This window comes from Ammospiza caudacuta, chromosome 4 (genome assembly GCF_027887145.1).
Source record: "Ammospiza caudacuta isolate bAmmCau1 chromosome 4, bAmmCau1.pri, whole genome shotgun sequence".
Taxonomy (NCBI): Eukaryota; Metazoa; Chordata; class Aves; order Passeriformes; family Passerellidae; genus Ammospiza; species Ammospiza caudacuta.
In genome coordinates, this window is record NC_080596.1 from 1,951,558 (window position 1) to 1,975,376 (window position 23,819).

A 23,819-nucleotide genomic window follows, 5' to 3' on the forward strand; every position below is an offset into this window, starting at 1 on the left:
GTTTGTACAATCAAAAAAAAAAAAAAAAACAAGAAAGGAGAAAAAAGGTTGTCAATCAGAGTAAGACTGCTATATGTCTGGGTGCCACCACCCTTCAGACAGAGAGGGCTGCTTTAAATATATACAAGCCACAGCTGTCACTCTGCAGAACTACACATCTTCCACTCTAAGACAGTATCATTTGACAGCTGCTACAAATATTATGAATATCATGGATGTCCTGTTATTCTCATCTGACAGTCTCTGAAGCATAAAGAGCTAGCTATTATGAAAAAAAAGAGAAAAGGGTATGTGTGTGTGTAATAACAAAACAGCAGCAGAAAGCACGTTAGGATGTCTTCCTAATGTTGAGATGGTCAGCAAGCATACAGGTGAGACCAGGATGCTGTTTAATTTTTTTTTGAAAGGCAGCAGGATTTGTAACTTTGAGAATGAATCTTCACTCTTCCCTAAGCCCTCTTGCATTTTAGGAATGCATCAAGTTTTAAAACCCTGGAAAAAGATAGTATAAATATGTTTTACTAAGCAATTGCCTTAGTGTGGGAGAGGAACAAATGGCAGTATTCTAATTTTGCAGCAGCTCTGTTTAGGTCCAGCAAGATCAGGGTCCCACTGAAAAAGGCTCAACATAAAGGAGGAATAGAAATGTTACTTTCCCAAGAGCTTACAGTAAAGACAGACAGAAGTCAGGGAATCACTCAAGTAATCTGCGAAAGAAATACTAACTTCACTTCTCTCCCACTAAACGTCTGCAGAGCCAGAGCAAACACACTCCTAGCAGTTTTAGCTTCGCACAGGTAAACCAGATACTTCTGATCTGTGCAATAATTGTGTCAGTGGATGTTCACATCCTAGAATCAAACTGTTCTGTACTGCTGAGATCGTCCTGATCTCATTGACCGCTGCACATCAGCAATGGCTTGCTGCACACAGGGTGCTCTGCAAACATAAAGGTGCTGCCAAAGTCAGCATTTTTCCTGGGGAAGGCAGCCCTCGGAAGAAACAATTTGCTTCTAATGTTTAAAATGGCTGATCTCACACTTCTCCATTTTCCGGTCTTATGCGATTTTCCCATGGGCAGCCATTCCAATTCGTCAGGACAAAATTCCCACCATCGTAAGGCTATTTTGACAGCGCCGCTTGCCAGTTCTGTCGTCCCCAACCCGCAAAAAGCATCGCGGGCAGAGATTTAACGCGCTCAGTGAAAGGCGGGCAGCCGAGCTGTTCAGGCGGGACTCAGCCACAGCCGAGCGAAAGACGGGCACAAACCGGGCACAAACCACGGCCGAGCGAAAGACGGGCACAAACCGGGCACAAACCACGGCCGAGCGAAAGACGGGCACAAACCGGGCACAAACCACGGCCGAGCGAAAGACGGGCACAAACCGGGCACAAACCACGGCCGAGCGAAAGACGGGCACAAACCGGGCACAAACCACGGCCGAGCGAAAGACGGGCACAAACCGGGCACAAACCACGGCCGAGCGAAAGACGGGCACAAACCGGGCACAAACCACGGCCGAGCGAAAGACGGGCACAAACCGGGCACAAACCACGGCCGAGCGAAAGACGGGCACAAACCGGGCACAAACCACGGCCGAGCGAAAGACGGGCACAAACCGGGCACAAACCACGGCCGAGCGAAAGACGCCGACGGGGCTTGAGCTGAGCTCCCGCTCCACTCGCGGTGCGCACGCGCCCCCGTGCGGCCGCCCAGCGCCGGTGCGGGCCCGGCACGGACCCGCTGGGAGCGCCTCGGGAGCGGCCCTGCGGGCAGCGCGGCTCTGCCGCACACTCACGTGTAACCGCGCCGCAGGGTCGCTTCAAACAGGGCGGTACACAACGCGTGCTGTGAAACCAACAAATGTACAGCATCCCAGGCTAGAGAGCAGCGCCTTGCAGAGATTCACACTTTGTCGATACAGTTGCAAAAACAGCGACTGTTTTTTAAATTCTGTGTTTACATTCTCAATCCTTCGTCTTCCTCTTTAAAGAAATACTCCGAAGTCCTAAGGGGAGAAGAAAACAGCAAACAACACTTACCTAATATCCCTGTTCTTCTTAAATCAAGTTGCTTTCGGCTTTTTTGTCCTGCTTGTTGTTTGCGCTTTTTAACACCTAAGTGGACATAGCACAAAGCAAGTTTAGAAGAGCTAGTACACTTACAGACGACAGGAGACACTAACAGCAACCATATGTAGACCTTGCCGATGCTCTGTGAATTATGCAAGGCTTGCATTAAATCATTATTGTTCTAAATGTGCACATAATAAAGACAGTAAAGACAGGACTTCTTACACAGTAGTATGACAGAGCACTCAACTTGTGGCTGCTAAGGAATATAAACAGTGATGTAGAGAACCGCCAGATTAATCCAGCTGGGATAGGTATCCAAATAATTGTATACTAATTTATTTTTTTAATTTGTTTCAATAGGATGACACCATAATTGGCTAAGAGACCAGACAAAGCCCACAAAAATCCATAGAAAATGGAAAACCTTCCTTTGACTTCTCTGGGTTTTGGTCTGTGTCACAAACTGCAACACTGACAGCCAGGAAATGAAAAAACAGAATTACACAGAAGGCAGTTCAAATTCAATCAGTCTTTCACAGCCAGAACCCCACAGAAATTCAATATCTCTCCATTTGCTATTTCTCATTTATATATCCATCTTTTACTTTTTGTCTGCACATCACACAATTAGAAGGCAATTATCTAAATTATAAATTCTTCAGATCATTAAAGCTGTTAATAAAATTTGATTTTCAGTGTAAGAGCATTCACACACCAACCAAGAAAACAATTCTTCCTGACTGCATCCCAAACTTGACAGGAACTCCATTTCTATTTCAACCCACTCCATCTAATTATGAAGCCTTTCAGTAGATCCAAATACTGCATAAAGTCACCCAAATTAAAGAAGCAGAGAGAAGAAAAGAGTAACTTGTTAAGTCACCTCATCTTTTTTGTAGAGACATTTTGCTCTCATACCTCAGCTTTGCCTTCAGCAAGTTTTGGAAGGTTCCAGTTAAAACATGCTTTGAGCACTGGGCACCATAACGCCTGGTGATTTCCTGAATTAAAGCCTAGAAATGCATTGGAGCCTAGAAATGCTCCAATGCTCATCCCATCCTGTTGCCTTGATTTTTTAAGGTTTTCTAAACTTTTTGATGTTTACTGTCTGATTCTTGTAACCAACTTTCTTACACACTTTATGTAAATAACTTCTTGTTATTGCTTTGCATTCTTTTATGGAGGAGGAGAAATTTGATGGACTGTTAGTTTATTCAGTGTTATTGGAGAGGTGGCACTGTCACCCTCCAATTCGCTGTCACTTTTAGAAACCTATAAATGTTGGAGCCAGAAAAATAAAGGTCCCTTTTTTACCTTGGAAAGAACAGCAAGTCCACGTCATGTTGTTTCACGCCCTATAGTGACACTATCCAGTGTTTTCACTCTCCTGTCTCCAAGCTAAGTACAAAGACCTATATGTTGCAAAGCACATCTGATTTTGCATGCTCTTGCATGGGTTTCTTTCAGACACCTAGACCCCTTTCTAGTATTGTGCCCCCAGGAGCAAGGGCCATGGCAAGCCCAGAGTGCTGGAGTCCAAAGCCATGACTAGAAAATGACACCATGTCTCTGCACCTTTCTAAGCAGCAGCAGCAGCAGCAGCAGCTACACCACCAGTTACACGTGTTGCACAAGCAGCAGCATGTGACACCCAGCAAGGACAGACATGTCACACCACCCTCCTGCTTTTTCTTCCACTGATCCTACTCATCTGTGGTGAAAAAAAATTACGTACAAATGTCACACTTCAAACTTTGCTTCCTTTTATAAGCAAAACCTTTAGTGGAAACATCATAAAGTTGATTAAAGTGTGGCCATTACCATTATGAGGCAGGTGATTCTGCCCCTCTACTCCACTGTTATGAGATCTCCCATCCAGTGCTGCCAGCACTGGAAAGATGTTGCAGCAAGGGCACAGGAGGGTCATGAAGGCTGGAGAACCTCTTCCATGAACACAGTCTGAAAGAATTGGGATTGTTCAACTGAAGACTCCGGAGATGCCTTTGAGCACCTTCTAATACCCAAAGGGGGCTACAGAATGCTGGAGAGGGACTTTTTACACCTGCCAATGGATGGGTGAGATCCCAATGGTGGGAATGGCTTCAAATTGAGAAAGAGTAGGTTTAGACTGGATAATAGGGAGAAATTCTTAACTGCAAGGGTAATGAAACACTACCACAGGTTTTCCAGAGAAGTGAATGCTCCACCTGGAAAGTGTTCAATGCCAAGTTGGATGGAACTCTGAGCAACTTAGGGGTAAGTGTCTATGCCCGTAGCAGGGGTGTTGAAAATAGGTTAGAAACTGTTGTAAAATAGTTGATAATTGTTAAGCATGTACTGTTAGTTTGGTTGTTATATTGTAAAAGGCGTTCAAAGTGTAGTTATAAGAAATGCGGTATGCAACATACCATAATACACCTAAGTGAAGTGCAGCACTCCCCAGGCAAAACAAGCCAACCTGGACAAAACTGTAATGGGCCAACCAACCGCCTAAAACCTTCTCGCAAATGAAGGATCCAAAAAGAAACCAATCCAAAGGGACAAAAAACAGGTTAAAAAGGGGAATCCGACCCAGGGAAGCTGTGCCGCTCCACCTGGAACATCGGGGACCTCGCTGCTGAAGACCCAGCGCCGGCGCTGCAGCATCCTCGACGGGACCGTCCCGGCTCGGCCCGCAAGCCCCTTGCTTTAGGCCGTTCTTTTTCTCATAATAAATGCTGAGATGACTTTTAGTACCAGCAGTCTGGTCCCTTTTTTAACAGAGGGGGGCTGGAACTAGATCATCTTAAAGGGCCCTTCTAAGCCAAACCATTCTGTGATTCTCCTCCGTTTCCCTCACCGCCAGCTCCTGCTTCGCCCCGCCGCTGCCGGCCGGGTCCTGGCCGCACCCGGGGCTGCCCAGCCCCCGGCAGTGCCCCCTGCCCGCTGCCCCCGCCTCTCCCCGCACTATCGGGCTCCTGCCCTCGCTTCGCTGGCACTACACAGACGGAGCCGGTGAGGAAGCCGCTCGTTTTAGGGCAATCTCACGGACCGACCGCTTTCGGGCCCGCGCCGCCAATCGCTGCAGCCGGCAGCGCCGGCCAGGGCCCCGTGTCCGCTCAGCGCCCCGCAGCGGGGCCGGCCCGGCACACGGCCCATGCCCACAGTGGGGCCAACCCAGCACACGCCCACAGCGGGGCCGGCCCGGCACACGCCCACAGTGGGGCTAACCCGGCCCATGCCCACAGCGGGGCCGCTGCTGCCCCCTGTCCGGCCGCCGGCTCCTTGCCTTCCGCCGGTAGGTGCCCGCGGCCGCCGCCGAACCCTCCACACAGCGGGGCGGCACCGGCCGTGAGCTCGGGATGGCCCCGGGGGCTCGGTGCCCCCTCCGGGGAGCTGGGGATGGGTGGGCAGCAGGGGTGTCTCGGGATGGCGGCGAAGCGGCGCTCAGCTGTCCCTGAGAGCACAGCCCCAGCCCGCCCTTGTGCACGGGCAGCAGCGCGCCTGTGCCGGGCTGCGGGGGGAGCGGAGTTCGGGAGGCGGTTTTGGGAAACACGAGATGTGTTTGTTCAAAGCGGCCTTACTCGGTAGATCGTTTCTGGTAACTGGCGGCACATGCGTGTTGCTGTGGCTGCTCTTTGCCCTTCCATTTCATTTCCCTGCCTGCTGTCCCTTCAAAGGAGATTCCTTCTTGTGGCCTTTCCAGGCCATCGTGCTTCCTGCCGGACTGTAGTTCACTAGATAGTGAACTCTATGGGCACCAGGGAAAAGGAGGAAAACACTCAGCATTTGAAAGACGTTCTTAATTATCCTTTCCAAAAAAAATACCCCACCTCTAACTTGACAAGTGTTGTGACTTATAATGATGGCTTGCAATCCTAAAAGCACTTCAAATGCAGTGCTTAATAGAGCTAAATAAAGCCGGCTTCTCATTAACTAAAAAAGAGCTGGTGGTTGTTTAAGATCCATCATATCTTCAGATTTGTAATTTGCCATTAAAACTCCAGAGCTGACAGTAAAGGGAGGGGAAAGGGGATTTTTCCTGCTCACTGGCATACCACAAATTACCCAGATCAAAAGCATTATTTGTGGGAGATGCACATACTAAAAGCACACCGCAGTTCTTATTCCCTTTTCTAGCTTCATGTCCAACTAATTATTCTTTCTCCATAGATATGAATTACTCCAGGTTCATCACCACTGTGAGTGCAGCAAGAAAAGCATCTCCAATAAGACTGCTGAGTGAGTACATGTCCCTTCCTCCCAGTTTCTCTGATAGTACCATTCTATGTTCTGGTCTGTGCTGGAGTATCATGGCTTAAGACTTTAAAAGGTTTGAAAGAAAACCATGCTGTAAGATGACAAAGCAACTTCACTTTTGTTAAGCAGAGATGCCAAGCAGGTATAAAGAAAAAGAAGGTGAATAACCTTGAACCATTTCAGAAACCCATCCAGACAGATGAGTTAGAATTATCACTTTTACAAGTGTCTGCAAGGTCTCTGCTACTGTCTCTGAACGCAGGCTTTTGGCACAGTTTGCAACTGAGTTTATGTTGTATGCCCAGGAACAGGCAACTGCTAGTGACTTGAAATTCAGTCCCTGCAGGTTTCTTTCCACTCCATTTTACTGTATCCTGTTCATGTCTATAAATGCCTCAGCACTCCCACCCACCCAGTATTACTACACTTCCCTTTTCCATATTAATCTGTCTTTAGGCTACAACATTCATTGTCTTCCATGTGACAGATGGAAGGGCTTAACTGCCTGCTTGTTTACTCAGCTGAAACCCACAGAGACCTGACAGAATCCAAGCATGAGACATACATCACTAGTTAAGCCTTCAGGGGTCAATTTCCCCTCTTGGTAAGGGGCTGGCATTTGCTGTTCTGCTCAAAATGCTTCACACAGGTACAGCAAAGTCATGCAATTCACTCTAGGCAGCCTCTTTTTCAAGTGGTATGTTAATATGCATCATAACAGAAGAATTAAGCAGCACAGTTCCTGTAGATAGACATATTGAGCCTGCAGTTTTGATGACAAAGTAAATCTCTCTTTACCAGGCCAAAAGTCACAGGCATAACACAAATTGGTGAAATAACTGATAAGAATTAACTCCCTATGTTCAAGTCTGCTAATAAGTACTGGGAAATAAACTCTGTAACAGGCCACTTTTAAGCCAGATCTGGTGTCATCTGTCCTCTCATATCTGATGTAAAACTGCCGAGCCAGCATGAATGCCATATTGGGAATTCTTAGATTTAATGCAATCAAGTGCCCTTGCTGGATTAAGGTCTGGTCTGCACTGCATAGATTGGATCTGAATGATTGTGAAACTGTGACTTAAAAGCAGGAATTAAGATTTTCTTCATAGCAAATTACTTACACAGTACCTCTGCCACTAAAACTGGGCTGCTAGAAACATTTCCATTCCCTTATAGAAAAGCTAAAATCATCTGTCAGTATAGCTGACAGATCAGCTGAAGTGAGACTGAATGAAAAACAGAACAAAAAACAAAACCATTCATTTCAAGCCAGTCTAAACAGAAGATCATTTAGATTTTAAATTCTTGAAGCTCAGAAGACATCATGACAGTTTTTGTAACAGAGCTGTCCAGATTGTTTCAAAATAAATTACAGATAGCTTTTTTAACTTAAAATGAGTTTTTGTTTTAGTCTGTCCCAGCAGTATCTCCCTCCTGGGGCCCCCAAACACCTATTTAATCCAAGCAGAAAGCTGACTTTAAGAAGAATTATCCTTTTGAATTAATGATAGTTAAACAAGTAAACTGAAAAATAGAAGAAGTTTTCTGGGTCATTATTAGATATTGATTAAAGGATATGATCACCATTGTAATAATCAAATTGTAACCAAGGTGTTTTCCTTTTACTCTAGCTGAATTGATGCAGAGGTCTCCTCCATCTCTTATCTCTCTGGCTGGAGGGGCACCAAATCCTAATGTCTTTCCATTTAAGAGGGCAACAGTTGACATTGGACATGGAATGCCTATTGAGATTGGGGAAGATCTGATGAAGAGAGCTCTCCAGTACTCAGCCTCAGCAGGGTATCTGTCACAGCTGCTTGCACTTCAAGATACCAGAAGCTAAGGATCATAATATCCTTTATTTTTGCATTAAGTCACCTGTGTTTTTAAAACCTGCTCATAAAGCCCTTTTCTTCAAAAAATAGGTTATTCCCAAAACCCATGGGTTTTTTTTTTCAATTTGCCTCACTATTTACATTTGAGTTCCAGTGGAAAATTTTGCAATGAGTTATGTAAAAAGAAAAAAAAATCCACTTAAAACCCTAATCCTAGTATTTCTCAGGCCAGAGCATTTCCTAGCTATTTGTATTTGAGAATCCAGACACCCAAATCAGATTTTATTTAAAAGATACTGCATTACAACACATCATTTCTATGTTTTGGAGTATTTATTTTCATTTGGCAACATATACTAAAGTCAGCGTGTAGAACTTGTGGTAGTTGAGTGGAGGTATTTATAGAATTCTCATTTTTGGTACAAAAATTACAAATCATTCTATTCCATATCATTATTTTGCTTTAGTGCTCATGTAGACTTCTCGGCAGACAGCACTGAGTCAGGTGAGGACAGGTTTGCAAAAAGACTGGGGTGCCTACAGAGATACATGGGGCATCAGTTAAAACTTTCCTTAACATTTAAATGAACCAGCCATTTGTGAACATCCTACAAGATCTTAAGATATTTTTTGGAAAATGTGTTTTGGAAATCCTTGTAATCTGCAGCAGGTTACAAGCAGCATTAAGAACTTTGTCACACTGCCAGATTTGAGTACAGAATGATCCTTTCTAGGAGTGGGTATTGTTCAGCCTCCACCTTGTTTCATCTTTGGCGAATAATTTCTGCCCACATTTCACAATGATAATTTGGTGTATGGACCACAGGCAGAAATTATTTCTAAATTATTTCATTTTCTAAATTTGAAAAAGCAGTCATAGCCATTGCATTTAAGTGTATCTGTGTGACAGTTGAAACCAAACTCAGGACTGCATGCAAGATAGCTTTGGCCTATATAAGGTCTGAGATATGCCTTCTTATTCACATTTCAGCATTCCAGAGCTGTTGTCTTGGCTGAAAGATTTCCAGCGGAACTTACATGATCCCCCCACAGCCAATTACAGCCCTGAGCAAGGACAGATGGAAGTGTGTGTCACAACTGGCAGCCAGGAAGGCTTGTGTAAAGTAAGACCAAAAGATTCATATGTTAGAAGCATTTCATTCAGAGAGATGTTTGTTCTTCCATCACTTCAGCTATATTCAGCATTAGGTTCTCTCTGTAACTATGTGCAGGGTACTGTTTCATGTACTCTTTCTCCATAGATATTAATTACTCTGGGTTTATGCACAAGATGAGGGAAATGCAATAAAATTGGAGTGGCATTCTAGACTGTCAGGACTGCATGAAAGTTCAGGTGACCAAAGAGCCTGTGTAGAAAACATGCAATAAGATAACATATCATAATAAGTGCATAGAGGCTTTACCATAATTCTATTTTAAATGTTTCTTCTCATTTTTACTTCCTAATTTTTTGGGGTTTTTACTTCCTGAAATAATTACCCCTTCCAGTCCACTCACTGCTGTTTAGTTGTTTCTTTCTATAATTTATACAGTAGAAAGGGTGCTTCAGAGCACTCTCTTTCCATATCACATTGGTCACCGATCTTAATTTGGCTCTAAAGCAGATTTTTCATGCATTCATTGTCTTTCTCACAGACAAGATATGTTTGGGGAATTACTAGTATCTAATTAAGGTTTTTAACCCCACAAAGAAGTCAAAAGTACAAAGCACATGTATAAAAACTGACCAGTCTTTAAAACAGAATATTTTCTTTTGCAGGTGTTTGAAATGCTTATTAATCCTGGAGACAACATCCTTTTGGATGCACCCACGTACTCGGGGACACTAGCAGCTGTAAGTATTCCTTAGCTACAAAACATTGTCAGTGTTACATTTGAACTAAACAGCAGTTTAATGCCTGATCTGCAGTCTTATAAGCACTGTCTGTACTTGCCATAAAAACATATCTAAGACTCAAGATTTTAGTGTCCGACCGGTTAAGTTCATAAATATTAATTCATAGAAGGTTTCCTACTAAAAGTTCTGTGAAAGCTATTTGAAATTCCTCTTCCAAACACTAGTTCATTCCAGGGCTAACATCACATATGGGACTGGAAAGAAAGCCATCAGGACCTAGTTTGGTTGAATTAAATTTATAACAAGTGAGTGTGTTAACATGTCAGCATGTTTACCTGAAGTATTTAATGATCAGAGTATACAAGAGATATAAATAGTGTAATACTGGAATAGGCCTGAAGCAGCCATATATGAGTACAAAGATATGAATTAGGGAGAACTGTACAAAAGCAGCAAAGTTTACTTCTGAAAAGTAGTTTAATCAATATAAAATTAAATGCCTCAAAATGCATAAGAGTTGCAAGAAGGGTTAGAATAAATACACCACAAATTCAGTTGTCCCCCCCTGCATCAAAATAAATTGTTATTGCTTACTGTCCTATATTTGAATATATAGTCTAATGAGCTGTACTTTTTTAGGAATGTATTTTGACAATGCAGCAGTTTGCAGTTTTACTTCAAAATGCAGAGTACTACATGGTAAAAATTGAAATTCCACAGAGGAGGGACAGCAAGCTTTTTCATTGGTATTTTACCTATATTTTTTCATGCTGCTGTCAACATGTCACTGCAGTAGCATCATTTCATTCTCCTTTTTACTGCTGAATTTATCTATTTAGAGAACAGATTCCTTGCACTTTGTCAGGGAAGAGTAACTTAAAGCTCTGACATTTCCACCAAAGTAGAGTATATATTGTCAGTAGGAAACAAAGGTGCTGTGACCCTAACTGTCTGTGGTGAGAGCATGAGAAGTCATGAGAGAACAGTTCAGATTCACAAACTCCCTTTCCACTTGAAAAACCAAACCTGATTTCCTAGAAAAGAGCAGCAATTGAACATAGGAGTTACCCATTTCCTCTGAGTAGGCTTACTAGAACAGATAAAGAGTAGTGTGGTAAGTGTCACAAGCCTTACAGCAAATTCAGACAAACTTTTATTGAACTCATGAGCAAATGGAGCTTGAGATGTCTAGAAAATAAAAAATAAAGACTTTGTATTGATGAAATGTTATGGTGACAATGACAAAAGGAAGGCCTTTGCATTACACAATTATGACAGTTTTGTTCTTTCTATCAACAGCTGAGACCCTTGGGTTGTAATATAATTAATATTCCTAGTGACCAACACGGCATTATTCCAAAAGCTTTAAAAGAAATTCTGTCTGCTTGGAGCCCAGAGGATGTAAAAAATTGTAGCAATCACCTCCCCAAATTCCTGTACACTATTCCAAATGGATGCAACCCAACTGGCAACTCGCTGACCACAGAGCGCAAAAAGGAGATTTACCAGGTATGGAGCTGTGGTCTTGTGAACCTTGTAGGTGGAAATAGATAAATATCAGTCTTGTTTCAGTTGAAGATATCCTATGTTTGCTATTCAGGCCCATTATTGGTCCAGTAAACAGTCCTCCCAGAACTTGCTTCTAGCAGAATCTCTTTCACAGCAGCTCTTCAGAGGCAGACTATGCCTTAGGTAAATTGTTTTTCAATGGTAGCCCACTGGCAGCTGGTACCTTTGCCATGGGCTTCTAACAGGACTTACTGCATGCTGCCTGCACGGTTTGAATGCCACATGGAACAGAGCTTCAGCGGCATACAAGGGTCTGTGTACTATAGGTACCATGATTACTCTAACAATTTCTTGATATCTAAATTGGGCACTTGAAGGCTTCTTATCATGGGAGCTTCTAGATAATGAATGGCCAGTCAACAGAATCATAATATGATGCTGGTTACAAAAAAAAAAAAAATCCACCGGACTGAATTTGCAGCGTCTTTAACTCTTATTTCTTTTGTTACTTTTTATTAACCTATTTAGCTTGCAAGAAAATATGATTTTCTCATAATAGAAGATGATCCTTACTACTTTCTTCAATTTGAAAAGGTAATTTTTCTTTCATAATCCTTATAACACCTTATTTTCTGAGGAGAAACTAAGGTTCACAAGAGAACTAAGGTTTGAGCCCTGAACCTTCCTGCATGCCTCTTTTTCATGTCCTACCAAGGCAGTTGTAGGCCTGACAGTCTGTGCTCCTTTCAGTAATCTTCCCCTTTGTGGTATTTTATATCCTGGTAATTAGTGGTTCAAATTTTTCAGTAATCAGAAAATGACAAAGACTTTGCATTCAGAGCAAAGCAAATATGTCACTGAAGCAGCACTTTGAAAATTTCAGCCTCTTAATGTTCCTTTCTCCCCATCTCTTCTTTCATTCAGCAGAAGACTGCATACTCTGCACCTGCTATATCCCTTTGCCTTTTGGACAATCTGGGAGTTCTCCCAGGTACCACATATAATGGCACTGGATAGGCAGCTTCCCTTCCTGTAAATTTTCTGCAGATTTCATATGTGAATCTGCAGCTACTCAGTCTTTAAAAGCACCTAACGTCAGAAATCAAAACGGGTCTTAAAAAGCACTAAAACATTGGTAGAAGATAAAGGTCAGCATTTTCTCTTTTGAAATATGTTGTTATGGAAGGAGGCAATAAAACTGCCACACTTATTGAATAGGATTGTGAAGCTTTGTAAGAAAATGTAGGGAAAAAGGTGTAAAAACAGAATTCATGATAAGTAAAAGGTATGCTGGATTCAGATCTTCACAATTTGGTCCTATCTTCTGATTTCACTTTTTAATATAGCAAAGCAAAATGCTACAAGGCTCCATTTTAGAAATTGCAATACCTCTTTACTCCACAAGAAATCTTGGCAGAAAAATCATTATTTCTCTCTCCTTCTTATGGCATCATACCAGTTCTTAAACTGAACACTTGTGTGCTGAACAGTGGGCTAAGCAATCATCAAAAAATAACAAAGCTGATTTCTTGAAGATGTTCACAGAATACTGTAATCACATCTCAGAAAGCTAGGCTAAGCAATCATTTGTCAGCAAGTTACTGAAATGTTTTCATTGGAACACACATTTGAGAAATTAATTTTGTCTTCCTAGTAAAGAAAATAATTCCATTATAATCCTTACTAGCAAAAATCCTTGAATTTTGTTTTTTATTCTTTATTCCAAGCCATGGGCTCCAACTTTCCTCTCAATGGATGTGGATGGCCGAGTTATCAGGACCGACTCTTTCTCTAAAATTCTCTCATCTGGGTAAGGCCAGCTGCAGACCACTTAGCATTGCCTATTCACTTAAGATGCAAAGCTTCATATGAAGTGATGAGACATGCCATGGTGTTTTCTCATTTACTAACTATCCACTTCTGGAATGAACTTCAGAATCAACGGCTTTTTGCACTCTTCTCACTTTTCATGTCATCTCTTGGCAGTCATTTTACTCCAGGTTCTGTTTCTCTTCTGAAGCAGATAGCTAAGCCTCTCCCCCCAGGCAGCCCATTCTTGTAGGCACAATCTAGGCAGAAAGACAGATGCTGGATTCCAGCTCTGTTCCTGGAAATCTTAGGAGCTTTTCTCTCCTTTTTTTACATTTCCCTTTTTATCTGTAGCTTAGTATTCCTGCAAGCTCCCTGAACTTGTAACACAGAAAAGAAACTATAATTCTTAACAAACTGTTCATAGGGTTGTACTGATATCTAGCCTTCCAGTTCTTTCAGGTTGTTTCCACCTGCCAGAAAAAGAACCACCTTGGCTGTTTTCCATTTCACACAAGTCAATGTATTTGTTTTTTAGCTTGCTTTTGTCTGTTAACCTAATAGATTTAAAAAAAATTAATGTGAAGTCTGCATTGGCAGACAGTGGGTTATAACCCATCCTAGAGAAAGTGAGGAGACAACATAATGTTAGGTGTGATTGCGTTTTCAGAACTGACACCACAAAATGGCATGACACAGTATTATCTTTTCCAAAGACATGTATGAGTTTACAGGCTCCATTTTTCTTCAAATAAAAACTTCAGCCAATCTGTAAAGATGGGTAATAAGAATTGAAGCATAAGGAACCGTCTAGTTTATCAATCTATATTCCATTCCTTCTGCAGTACTGAAAGGGAGTGAAAGAGTAAAGCAATTTGCCACTTACCTGTTTGTCATAAAGCCTGAGCATTCATGATCTTTTATTATGGGAAAACTTGTCTTTCTTTCCCTTTGATTCATGTTATCTTCATGGTTGCAGAAGATAGCTTCTAAACATAGATTTGGTCCTGAAGCCTCATAACTAAGAAGCTACTATAAGCATTAAAACCTCCTAAATGTTTTTATTTCATTACTTTGATACTCAGCTTCTAAATTGTATAACCTGAGGGCAGTATTAAGATACAGATAAATTTGAATGCATAAGAGATCCTTACACTGTCAATGAAATTGTTGCATGTTTTCCCACATATAACTCAGAAAAGTATTAGCTCATTGCATTGCTGTGGTAACTTTTTGTTTGTTTGGTTCCAGTTTAAGAATTGGTTTTCTGACGGGTCCCAAGCCTCTCATTGACAGAGTTGTTCTACACATTCAGGTGTCAACAATGCACACCAGCACTTTCACACAGGCAAGTACCAAGCCACCAGATGAATTGTATTTAGAGAAGACAACATATCCTAAGTTATAAGAAACTGCAAGCAAACAGCTTTGTACTTTCATAATTGCTCTGCACTTTTACAGTTTTGTTTATGCACATGCATTGTCAATTCTGCCAAAGGAAGAGAGACCATCATAGAACCAGAGCTAGAGGGTTGTCCCAGTGCATGGATAGTTCAGCTGATATCCCTTAACCCTCAGATTTCAAGAATCAAGTTTTGAAATACTTTATCTCTTCCTGGTAGGTTCTTTTGAAAAACCTTAATGTAAAGCATAGTATGGAAGAAACACTCATTTTTTATTTTTCATTCTACTTTTCAATTAAAACAATACTGGCAGCCCACAAAGACATTTCAAAGCAAGCTGACAACTACAGCCCCTTTATGGTTAGTACTAAGGAAAGGAGACAGTGAACACATCTAAATACAGCTTCCATCTTCCAGCTCCATTAGTTCGTCCCTGTTAAAGTGGAGAGGCTGATGTGGACAGGAAGGTAAGGCAATATACATTGCCTTCCTCTTTCTCCCCATGTACCATATTTAGCTCTTCATCCATTTTTCCCTCCCCCCACCCCAGCTTCCAAATACCAATGCCATGGTCCTTGGAGACACCAGTAATATGGACAGTAATAACCTTGGCACCTCTGTTTATAAGGGCTCCCAGAGACACCGCGTGCAATTTCATGTCTGGGGAATGTTGAATAGTGCATCTGGCCATGGATCTTTTGATGATTGTGGAACAGTCCTGTTTAAAACATGGTATTGATGATGTGTTTTATTTCTTTAGATTATGATATCACAGCTCCTTCAGCAATGGGGACAAAAAGGTTTCTTGGAGCATATAGACAGGTAGGGTTATGTCCTATGCTGAATTTCATCTTCTGTCATTCTGCTACTTGTTGCCTACAGCAAACATTCTTTGTAGCAAAAAAGTCGGAGGAGGTGCACCAGTATTAGGCCAAGTAGGTAAGACAGATCACCAAGACTGCTGGGTTCACACAAGAGCCCTGAAGAGACACAGTGTGAGGTTGCAGACAGGCAGGTCAGGGCATGTCACCTCCTGCTCCAGGCAGACAATCCACCAGTCAATTGGCACAGACATCATGCAGCTCCTACCTGAAGGGAACTTGAGAGGATCCTGGGAGCATCAAGCCAGTGAAAAAAAGTTTTGATCCCTGCTAAAGTGTTAGGGTCTATAGCAAAAGCTGAGATCTCTGAGCACAGGATCTATTGTGAAAGAGTCAGCATAGCCTTTATAAAGGGAGTTCACTAAGTTAGCAGGAATTTACACTCCTGCCATCCTTGATCTCCTGATTGGGGATACTGATGGAAAAACAGTGAAGTTTATCTACACACAGTAAACATTGCCTGAACATTGCCTCTCACTGTTAGAGAGCACTGGGCTACCATCTGACTCACAAGACATTTCTTGCATACTGACTGACATACATTTAGTTTTCATTTACTATGCAGGAGAGCATAGTTTCTCTTGACAGTCAGTACCTCATTTTATACGCTGTACTTGGATATCATTAGAGCCACAAGTTTCTCACTTCAGTAGGAGTGTGCTACACTCTGCAAAGGCCTGTGACAGCAAAATGAGCAAAACGTGAAAGAAGTTCTTATATCTCACTGTAACAGCCACTTGTGCCCCCTTGATGTTCATACTGTTAACAGCAATATTTGGGAAAAAAAACCAAAACCAGACACATCAGCCTTAGCATTGCTTTGTTTTAAGATTTAGGAACATAAAGAGAAATCTCACCGAGGAACTTGGACCATGCTTTAGCTCAACTTTCAGTAGTTCCCAAAAAATAAATCCCAAATGCATCTCTTCACTTACCTCTTTGTTGTAGGTCAAAAGGCAGCCTTGATCAAGCTTGGAGGCTGTTCTTCCATTTAAACAAATGAAAACAGGGCTTTAGTGGGGCAGCTGCAGTACTTTATAACCTTACTGATGAAGCCTCACAGCTGACTGCAATCTCTTCCAGCTGATTTCACTTGTACAAGGGTGAGGTGTTAGATCAGGCTTTGGAGTAGAAGATTGTTTTTTTTTTTTGAGCAGCTGCTTTTTTGCTTTTTTTGGGGATGTTTCATTTTAGTAATTGTTGTGTTTTCAACATGTAATTTAAATGGTAACAGGATTTGCAATTTTGGTAAAAGCTGCACAAAGGAGATTTACTCTCTCATACAGAATGTAGCAATAGATATACTGAGCCCCAAAGCTGTTTAAGTTTCTGGAGGTATTGATGTTTGTGTATCGGATGTAATAAAATACATCCATAAATCAAAGCTATTGGTTCAGAAGGTATTTTTAAAACTACAAATGTAAAATTATGTAAATTATGCAAATTACTAAGGATGTTTTCTCAAGACATAGGAGCACATTTGCATTTGAATTATGAACTCAGTATCAGGCATTTCTCTTGTGCCTTCTATTGCACAGCTGTGTCATTTTATGTTGACAAAAGGCACTGCATGTGGCTTGTCCATGGTGAAACCTGGGTTAGGGTCATTTTTCCCAGTAAGAGATTACATTATTTGAAAGTTTTACTTGAAGTATGAAGGAGATATGTCCAAAAGCTTGGGAAGCTGTCAAATAGCTGTGACAGGTTTATCATATGATTTGCTTTTTACCTTGTTAAATGTAATTTCTATGAGTACCCATTACACAAATTCAACCCAAATGCACAAATATTAAGTCTGTGCTTTTGCATATGTTAAAGTCCCTAATTTTCTTCAGTGTGTGTGCTTTGTGCAGTAAATACTGTTAACAGGCCTTCTATCCACTGCTATAATAGACAGATTGGATGTAATATATAAAAGGTTTCTGTGATATGTGTAAAGCTGAAGAAACAGGCACACAGGGACTTCCTCTGTCTGGTTGATCAGTGCTCTGTTGGAGGTGCAGTAAAGCAGTAAAGACTTCTTGGATGCATATACAAAGTTTTATATACACAGTATACTCTGTTGTGCCCGGCTAGGATATGCTTATATTTCTATTAAATGTGCTTGTTCACTTGAGTTGTTCAAGTAGGAAGGCTTTGTTTCTGCCTCCAGAAACAAATAGACCCTGAAGGATATGAGTTCATGACTTTGAATTGATAATTTGCTTTCAGAGTGGTGGACTTCTACAGGATCCAGCGGGATGCAATGCTCACTGCTGCTGACAAGTGGTTAAAAGGTCAGAGTGCAACACAGATAATCACTTAAATTTTTTTGCTAGCTATTTATCATCTTTGTGCTCAAGAAAAATCACTGAAGTTCATCTCTTGACTGAAGTGACAGATAAGCACTATAAGCAATCAATTGCATTAAATATTAAGCTTAGGACAAATACTCTATTGCTGCATTTTTGTGCTTTCTGGTAGGACAGGGAGATAGATGGTGATGGAAAAAAGCTCACCACATTACTATTTAAAGCAATTTTAAAAGAGCTTGTATTTCACTTCATTATGTTCTCATACTTTTGATATTTAAAATATCTGTCTTCAAAAAATCGCAGAAATAGTGACCTTAATTTAAAAGAAGATACAAAAAAAATCACTATAGCAATAGTGATAATAATGTTTGTATCAGCAAATCTAAAACATCATTGAATCTATGATGTATCCATTAGAAGTGGGGCATAAGTTTCTTCCTTGATTCCATTTTCTCTCTCTCTCTTTCTCCAGACTTGGCAGAATGGTACCCTCCTGCTGCTGGCATGTTCTTATGGATCAAAATTAAGGGTATTTCTGATACACAGCAGCTGATAATGGAAAAGGCTTTGAAGAAAGAAGTATGACATGATTGAATGACTTGTGATCTTAAAAAAAGGGAGGGATAAAATAACTGTATCTTAAAAAAAGGGAGGGATAAAATAACTGTATCTATCCATATGTGCACACATAAAAAAACAGGGGGAATTGCTGTGCACCATCATTAAGTCTGCAAGTCAGGCACTGTGGCATAGTTATTGACTAACAAAATATTTTCATGACTCCATTCAGATGTTGATATTTTATCAGTTTACTTAAATTGAAACCAATAGAACATATGGTACAATGTCATTATGTATGACATATATATAATATTAATATATATACCTAAATGTATAATGGCTGCTGACTAAATTTTTTTAATGACAGACATTAAGTTTGGGTTTATTTCTCCAATTTATGAGATCCAGCACTGAGTAAGCCACACCCCAGGTGCCTCTAAGCATTGTGATGATATGAACAAGACCTGGTAACCATAACCAAAGACCCCTTGGTTATACTATGAAAAGTCTGGTTACAGGTTGCATATTTTTGTCTCCTCTTTTTGAAAAAAGGAATATATTACACCATGCTCACACTTACAAGTCTGTAAGCACTGAGCTTTCTCAAATTTATTTTAACATAGTGTTTTAAAAATGTACAAGTGGTAATAACTATGTGTTAATCACTTTTTCATAGGTATTACTGGTTCCTGGAGGAGCATTCAATATTGATAGTTCAGAGCCTAGTTCTTATGTCAGAGCCTCCTTCTCTCTACCTTCTCCTGCCCAGATGGATCTGGTGAGATTTTCTTTTCTTTACATTCTTATCAAGACAGTTTCTCACACAGTAATGCTCCTTTATTAAGGGTTTTTTAAACCCTTCTCCTTATATTTTTTCTTGAATGTTAGAGGTTTTAGTCTGTAGGTGATTAAGCAGTACTTTCACAGCAGTATTAACTGTTCCTTAAGCAAGATACTCATCCAAATAATCTGCAAGATACCAAATTTTGAGGACCACTTAGAATTTTTCTGTGTATCTCATACATACAGTGTCTCACAGTTGAACCTCCCAGACATTATTTATAAATGCTTTACTGAAGCCAGAGTATTTGCTTAAGTATTAGCAGGCATCATGTATCTTTGAGACTTTGGATTCCCAACATTCTGTGATTGAATTACCTGAGTTCTTTTTTTGTGTGTGTTGAAAATTCTTTGTAAGAAATACTATTGTTTTCTTTCATACAATTTACATACAAGCATAATTTTACCATTTATTAATTTATTTATTATTTTATTTATTTTGTTTATTTTTTATTTCTTTATTATTATTCCCAATGCTATTATCAGGAACTAATCTTTTATGTGTGTTAGGAGCATTTTTGATGTTATTTGGCTCTATCTATAAAATCAGTGGGAGAAAAGATAGGAGACATTTATTTGTGCAGATTTAATGCTGATTTGATTGGGGTGCTTGAAAGAGTCCAGTATTTGTAGTTGTACTTTCATGCCATTATGAAGGCTTGTAACAGATAAGTGCTTCTATTGCCAATTTAGGTCTTCTATATTTCTTCTATTTTTTCCTTTTTCTTTGTTAAAGTAATTCATAACCATACTATTGACAGTCAAGCTGTATTTTTGTATACTTCCCCACGCAACTGTTCTTCCCTTTTTTCACTTTTGGAGTCCCTGGGCAGTAATACTAAGTTAAAAGAGATACTCTTTCAGGCATCACTAGTTTGTTAGAAGTTATATCTGACCTCCAAATAACCTTTGAACATCAATATATGCGTTTTTCTGTTTCAGAAATCTCTGCCTTTTATTTCCTATCAGAGAATTGGAAGCTTTTTGCAGCTAAACCCCATACATGATTTTATAAAAGGAAAGGAAAGAATATCAGCAGAACTTTGTATTATAAAATATTGATTCTATAGGGTTAGGGCAGTTTCAGTAGCTTTACAGGTTTGATGTGTTCCCTATTCATGTAATGCTGAAATATAAATGTGAACCATATTTTTCATTGCAGGCCTTCAAGAGACTGGCTGACCTTATAAAAGAATCTTTGTGAAAAAGCTAAATAGAGCTCTTGCAGTAATAAAAATCATCTCCAGAAAATAGCTATTAACATTTGGATTTCATCAGAACACTTTACAAGCAAGCACAATACAGTGGATGTTTCCTTACATCTTTTCAGCTAAAAAAAAGACTGAAAATCAAAGTGAAAAGCAATTTGCCTAATTTTTTTTTTTGACTGGACATGGCATTACAAAATGTATTCAATTCAGAAACATTTAAAATACCCAAAACCAAAATGTTCTATTTGCTGTAAAATCCATGGTTTTTTTAGATTTAAATTGATTTTTGTTCTGACTTATGTTTTCCATTTGAGTTGGGAAACAGAAATCATTTACTTAGAAAGTTGCACTTAAGGTGGTCTTAGCCACTATTACTTCTCACTATTAATATCAACTGATACATTCCTCCAAAATCTTATGTTGGAACTGTCTCATGGGTCACTTCCATTCTTGTCCTTCTGTATGGCATCTGGTTTTAATGATTTGAGGATTAGTATTTAATTCTACTGAAGTTTTGTCAGGTAAAGCTGACATAACTATGTTAAAAAATTAAAACTGATCCAATAACATGAGGCTATGATTACAAATAAACTGAGGTCCATTGCAATTTGCAAGGGTATTCTCTAATTTGTAAAAGGTATTCTGATTGCTGGTTTTTTTCTTCAGTTTGTGAATAATTACTCTGTACCTGTGGTAGAAAATCTCTGGCTTGCCAAGGCATGTGGATGTACTAAAGGAACTACTCCTTGTTATTCAGTCAGATGTGATTGTGAAGGGAGAGTGTAAGTGACTGAAGAGGGGACATGGTGGAATGGACACAACCCTGACACTGCCAGATGCAAACAAAATGAAAAAATAAGAGATGTTTCAGTCTCTTGTTCCTTGGTTATTGTCATCCCAAACATCTGATACTCAGCAACTGGTACAAAACCTTCAGAAAGTGTCAACTGAACTGATTCTCCAAGGCCTCCAGTTTTACTCACTGTTTGGATGAAAGCACTGTGATTTTTCACCAATATCAGATGGCTGTTTCTTTATGTGCAACTGTTCAGAATTTCAAAGTAAAACATTGTTCAAGGATCTAGTTAGCCATTTAGCAGACCAGGCAACCCAAGCAAATAAGGACCAGGCACAACCTGGAAGTTTCACAATAGAAATTATTACTACAAATTATTATTATTACAAATTATTGTAATACTTACAATAATTTTCATTCTCTATTTTCCCCCAGTTATAAATAGCATATGTCACAACAAACTAGCAGAGATATATGCCTTTCCCAGCATCCCTCCCATTGGCAGGATCATTCCAGTGCCTCCAGCCCAGCATCACTTTTCATGTCAGTCTCAAGCCTTTCAATTGAGCCACACATCCACACCGCCTTGAGCAGCATATCTAAGATCAATCCCTTGCTCAATTCCCAGATTACTGCAGCTGTTAGGTAAATCCACTGGAGAGGAAGAGACATAGGTGGGCAAGGTGGTGCAGTGGATGGGGCTGGCCCCTCCACAGAGTCAGGCTGGGCTGGGGCAGCCCAGAGCCAGGGAGTGACAAAGTGTAGGGAGAGCCTGCAGTCCCACATCTGCTCTGAGTGTGCCAACACTGTCTTTGAAGACAAACTTGTCCCAGTTTACAGGGTTTGATGGTGCTAGTGGGGGATCCAAACTAGCAGTGCCTCCTGTGCAGTGCTGCTTAACAGGAAGTATTCACATCTCAACTCGCTTTGATAAGCATGTGTAGAAATGATGAAAACTCTAATGTCGCCATCAGGCAATTTTTATCTTGGTCTCAATTGCAAAAATTATTTTATGCAACAACAAACTGACATGTCTGTTTAATTAAAATAATATTTTTATAGAGGAATAAATGTAAACCAAAATTAAGACTTGATTTTAGTTGTCAGGTAAATGTGATTGTCAAATGTTTTGGTCGTATTGTCGTTCATCCAAACCTGAATTCAATAAACAAAATCAAAATACTATTATTAAGTAAGCCTTAAATTGGTGATGTGTTGTATGAAACACCTCTTAATTTTCAGAAAGCTAAACATTAATTCGGTTGAATGTAAGCAAAACGCAATTCCATTTATGCCACATTACCTGGTTTTGCTATCAGCTAATTTAATTTAGAGAGGGGGGTTTTTTCCCAACTGTGGTGAAGCATCTGTAATGAAATTAATATCCTGAACAACGCAAATTGAACAATGGCAGTGAAATCCTATATGCACATGCGGTTTCCATGAACCTCTTAATGCACATTTTCTGGTCTCTTGGGAGAGAGCTTTCACTGTTATTAAATGTTCATGGAGGAAGTCACTTGATACAAAAGGAAAAGGGTGGGCAACATGTTTGCATAGGAAGAAATGATAAGGCAAATTAAATTTTGGGGTTCCCTTTTCATTTCATCCATCCACGAGCAAATAACCTCTCTCATTCATAGCTGGGTTTAAGCCATCTGCTGCAAGTGACAATGTGCCACTGGGGCAGAGATGACACAGAGGAAGGGAAGGGCAGGGCTCGGTGTGGGGAGCGCAGCCCCCAGTGCTGCCCTGGTGGGGCACTTGAGGAGGAGGTCGCTGCAGGGCTGGGGAGAGCTGCCTGGCACGGCAGCCCCCCACAGCCTGGCCCTTGCTTCTGAGTGAGCATTTAGCTGCCCATTCTCTTGTGCCTGCACTCTGGTTCCACTGCATTTTCACACTTTTGGTAGATGAAAACCACCTAGGAATTCTGGGCAAAGTCTAGACACGTGCAAATTCTATTTGCATTTTAAAAAACATATTTGTATTTCAGTTCTACGTGTATTTTTAAATCTTGTGATATGCAGATCTGCAGTTCTCTTGGTCCTGCCTTTGCAATCTGGACTGTGACCCACTGAGGCAAATAGGTAAAAGCACCCCATTTGAGGCCTCAGGTTTAAGCATTTATATTTTTCAGATTCTGTACTGCTTTAGTGTGTACTTCTAAGTTTCTTATTAGGAGATGGTAAACCCTCTTCACAGAGTAGGTAGACAAAACAATTCCTTCTCTAGCTGAAAACCAAGGACTAAAGATCCAAATTTCAGACCCAAGAGCATAAAAAAACACAGACTGAAGAAAGAAAACAAGAAGGATGGGACTTCATGGGCTAAAGCTGTAATTGGACAGTTAACTCCAATATGTACATTGACCAGAATTTATAAAAGTGAGACCCCGTGACTGGTTGTCCATTTTCTGACCATTTTGGGTTCATCTTGGGTGTAGCCCTGGCTGGGCTCTTGTACTGCCCAAGATGTATCCATTGAGGCCTTTTAATAAATACCTA

At 40.5% G+C, this 23,819-nt stretch overlaps 1 protein-coding gene across 1 annotated transcript; it reads left to right on the forward strand.

Annotated features, from left to right (window-relative positions):
- Positions 1-5,254: 5,254 nt before the first annotated feature.
- On the forward strand, positions 5,255-22,464 carry AADAT (aminoadipate aminotransferase). The gene is made up of 14 exons (XM_058803359.1): positions 5,255-5,353; positions 6,229-6,297; positions 7,950-8,118; positions 9,145-9,277; positions 9,934-10,008; positions 11,311-11,520; positions 12,049-12,114; positions 13,248-13,330; positions 14,581-14,677; positions 15,493-15,554; positions 17,825-17,889; positions 18,380-18,486; positions 19,145-19,246; positions 20,471-22,464. Exons 2-14 carry the CDS (start codon positions 6,231-6,233, stop codon positions 20,510-20,512), a joined length of 1,278 nt encoding a protein of 425 aa, XP_058659342.1. The 5' UTR covers positions 5,255-5,353; positions 6,229-6,230; the 3' UTR covers positions 20,513-22,464.
- The last annotated feature ends 1,355 nt before the right edge of the window (positions 22,465-23,819 follow it).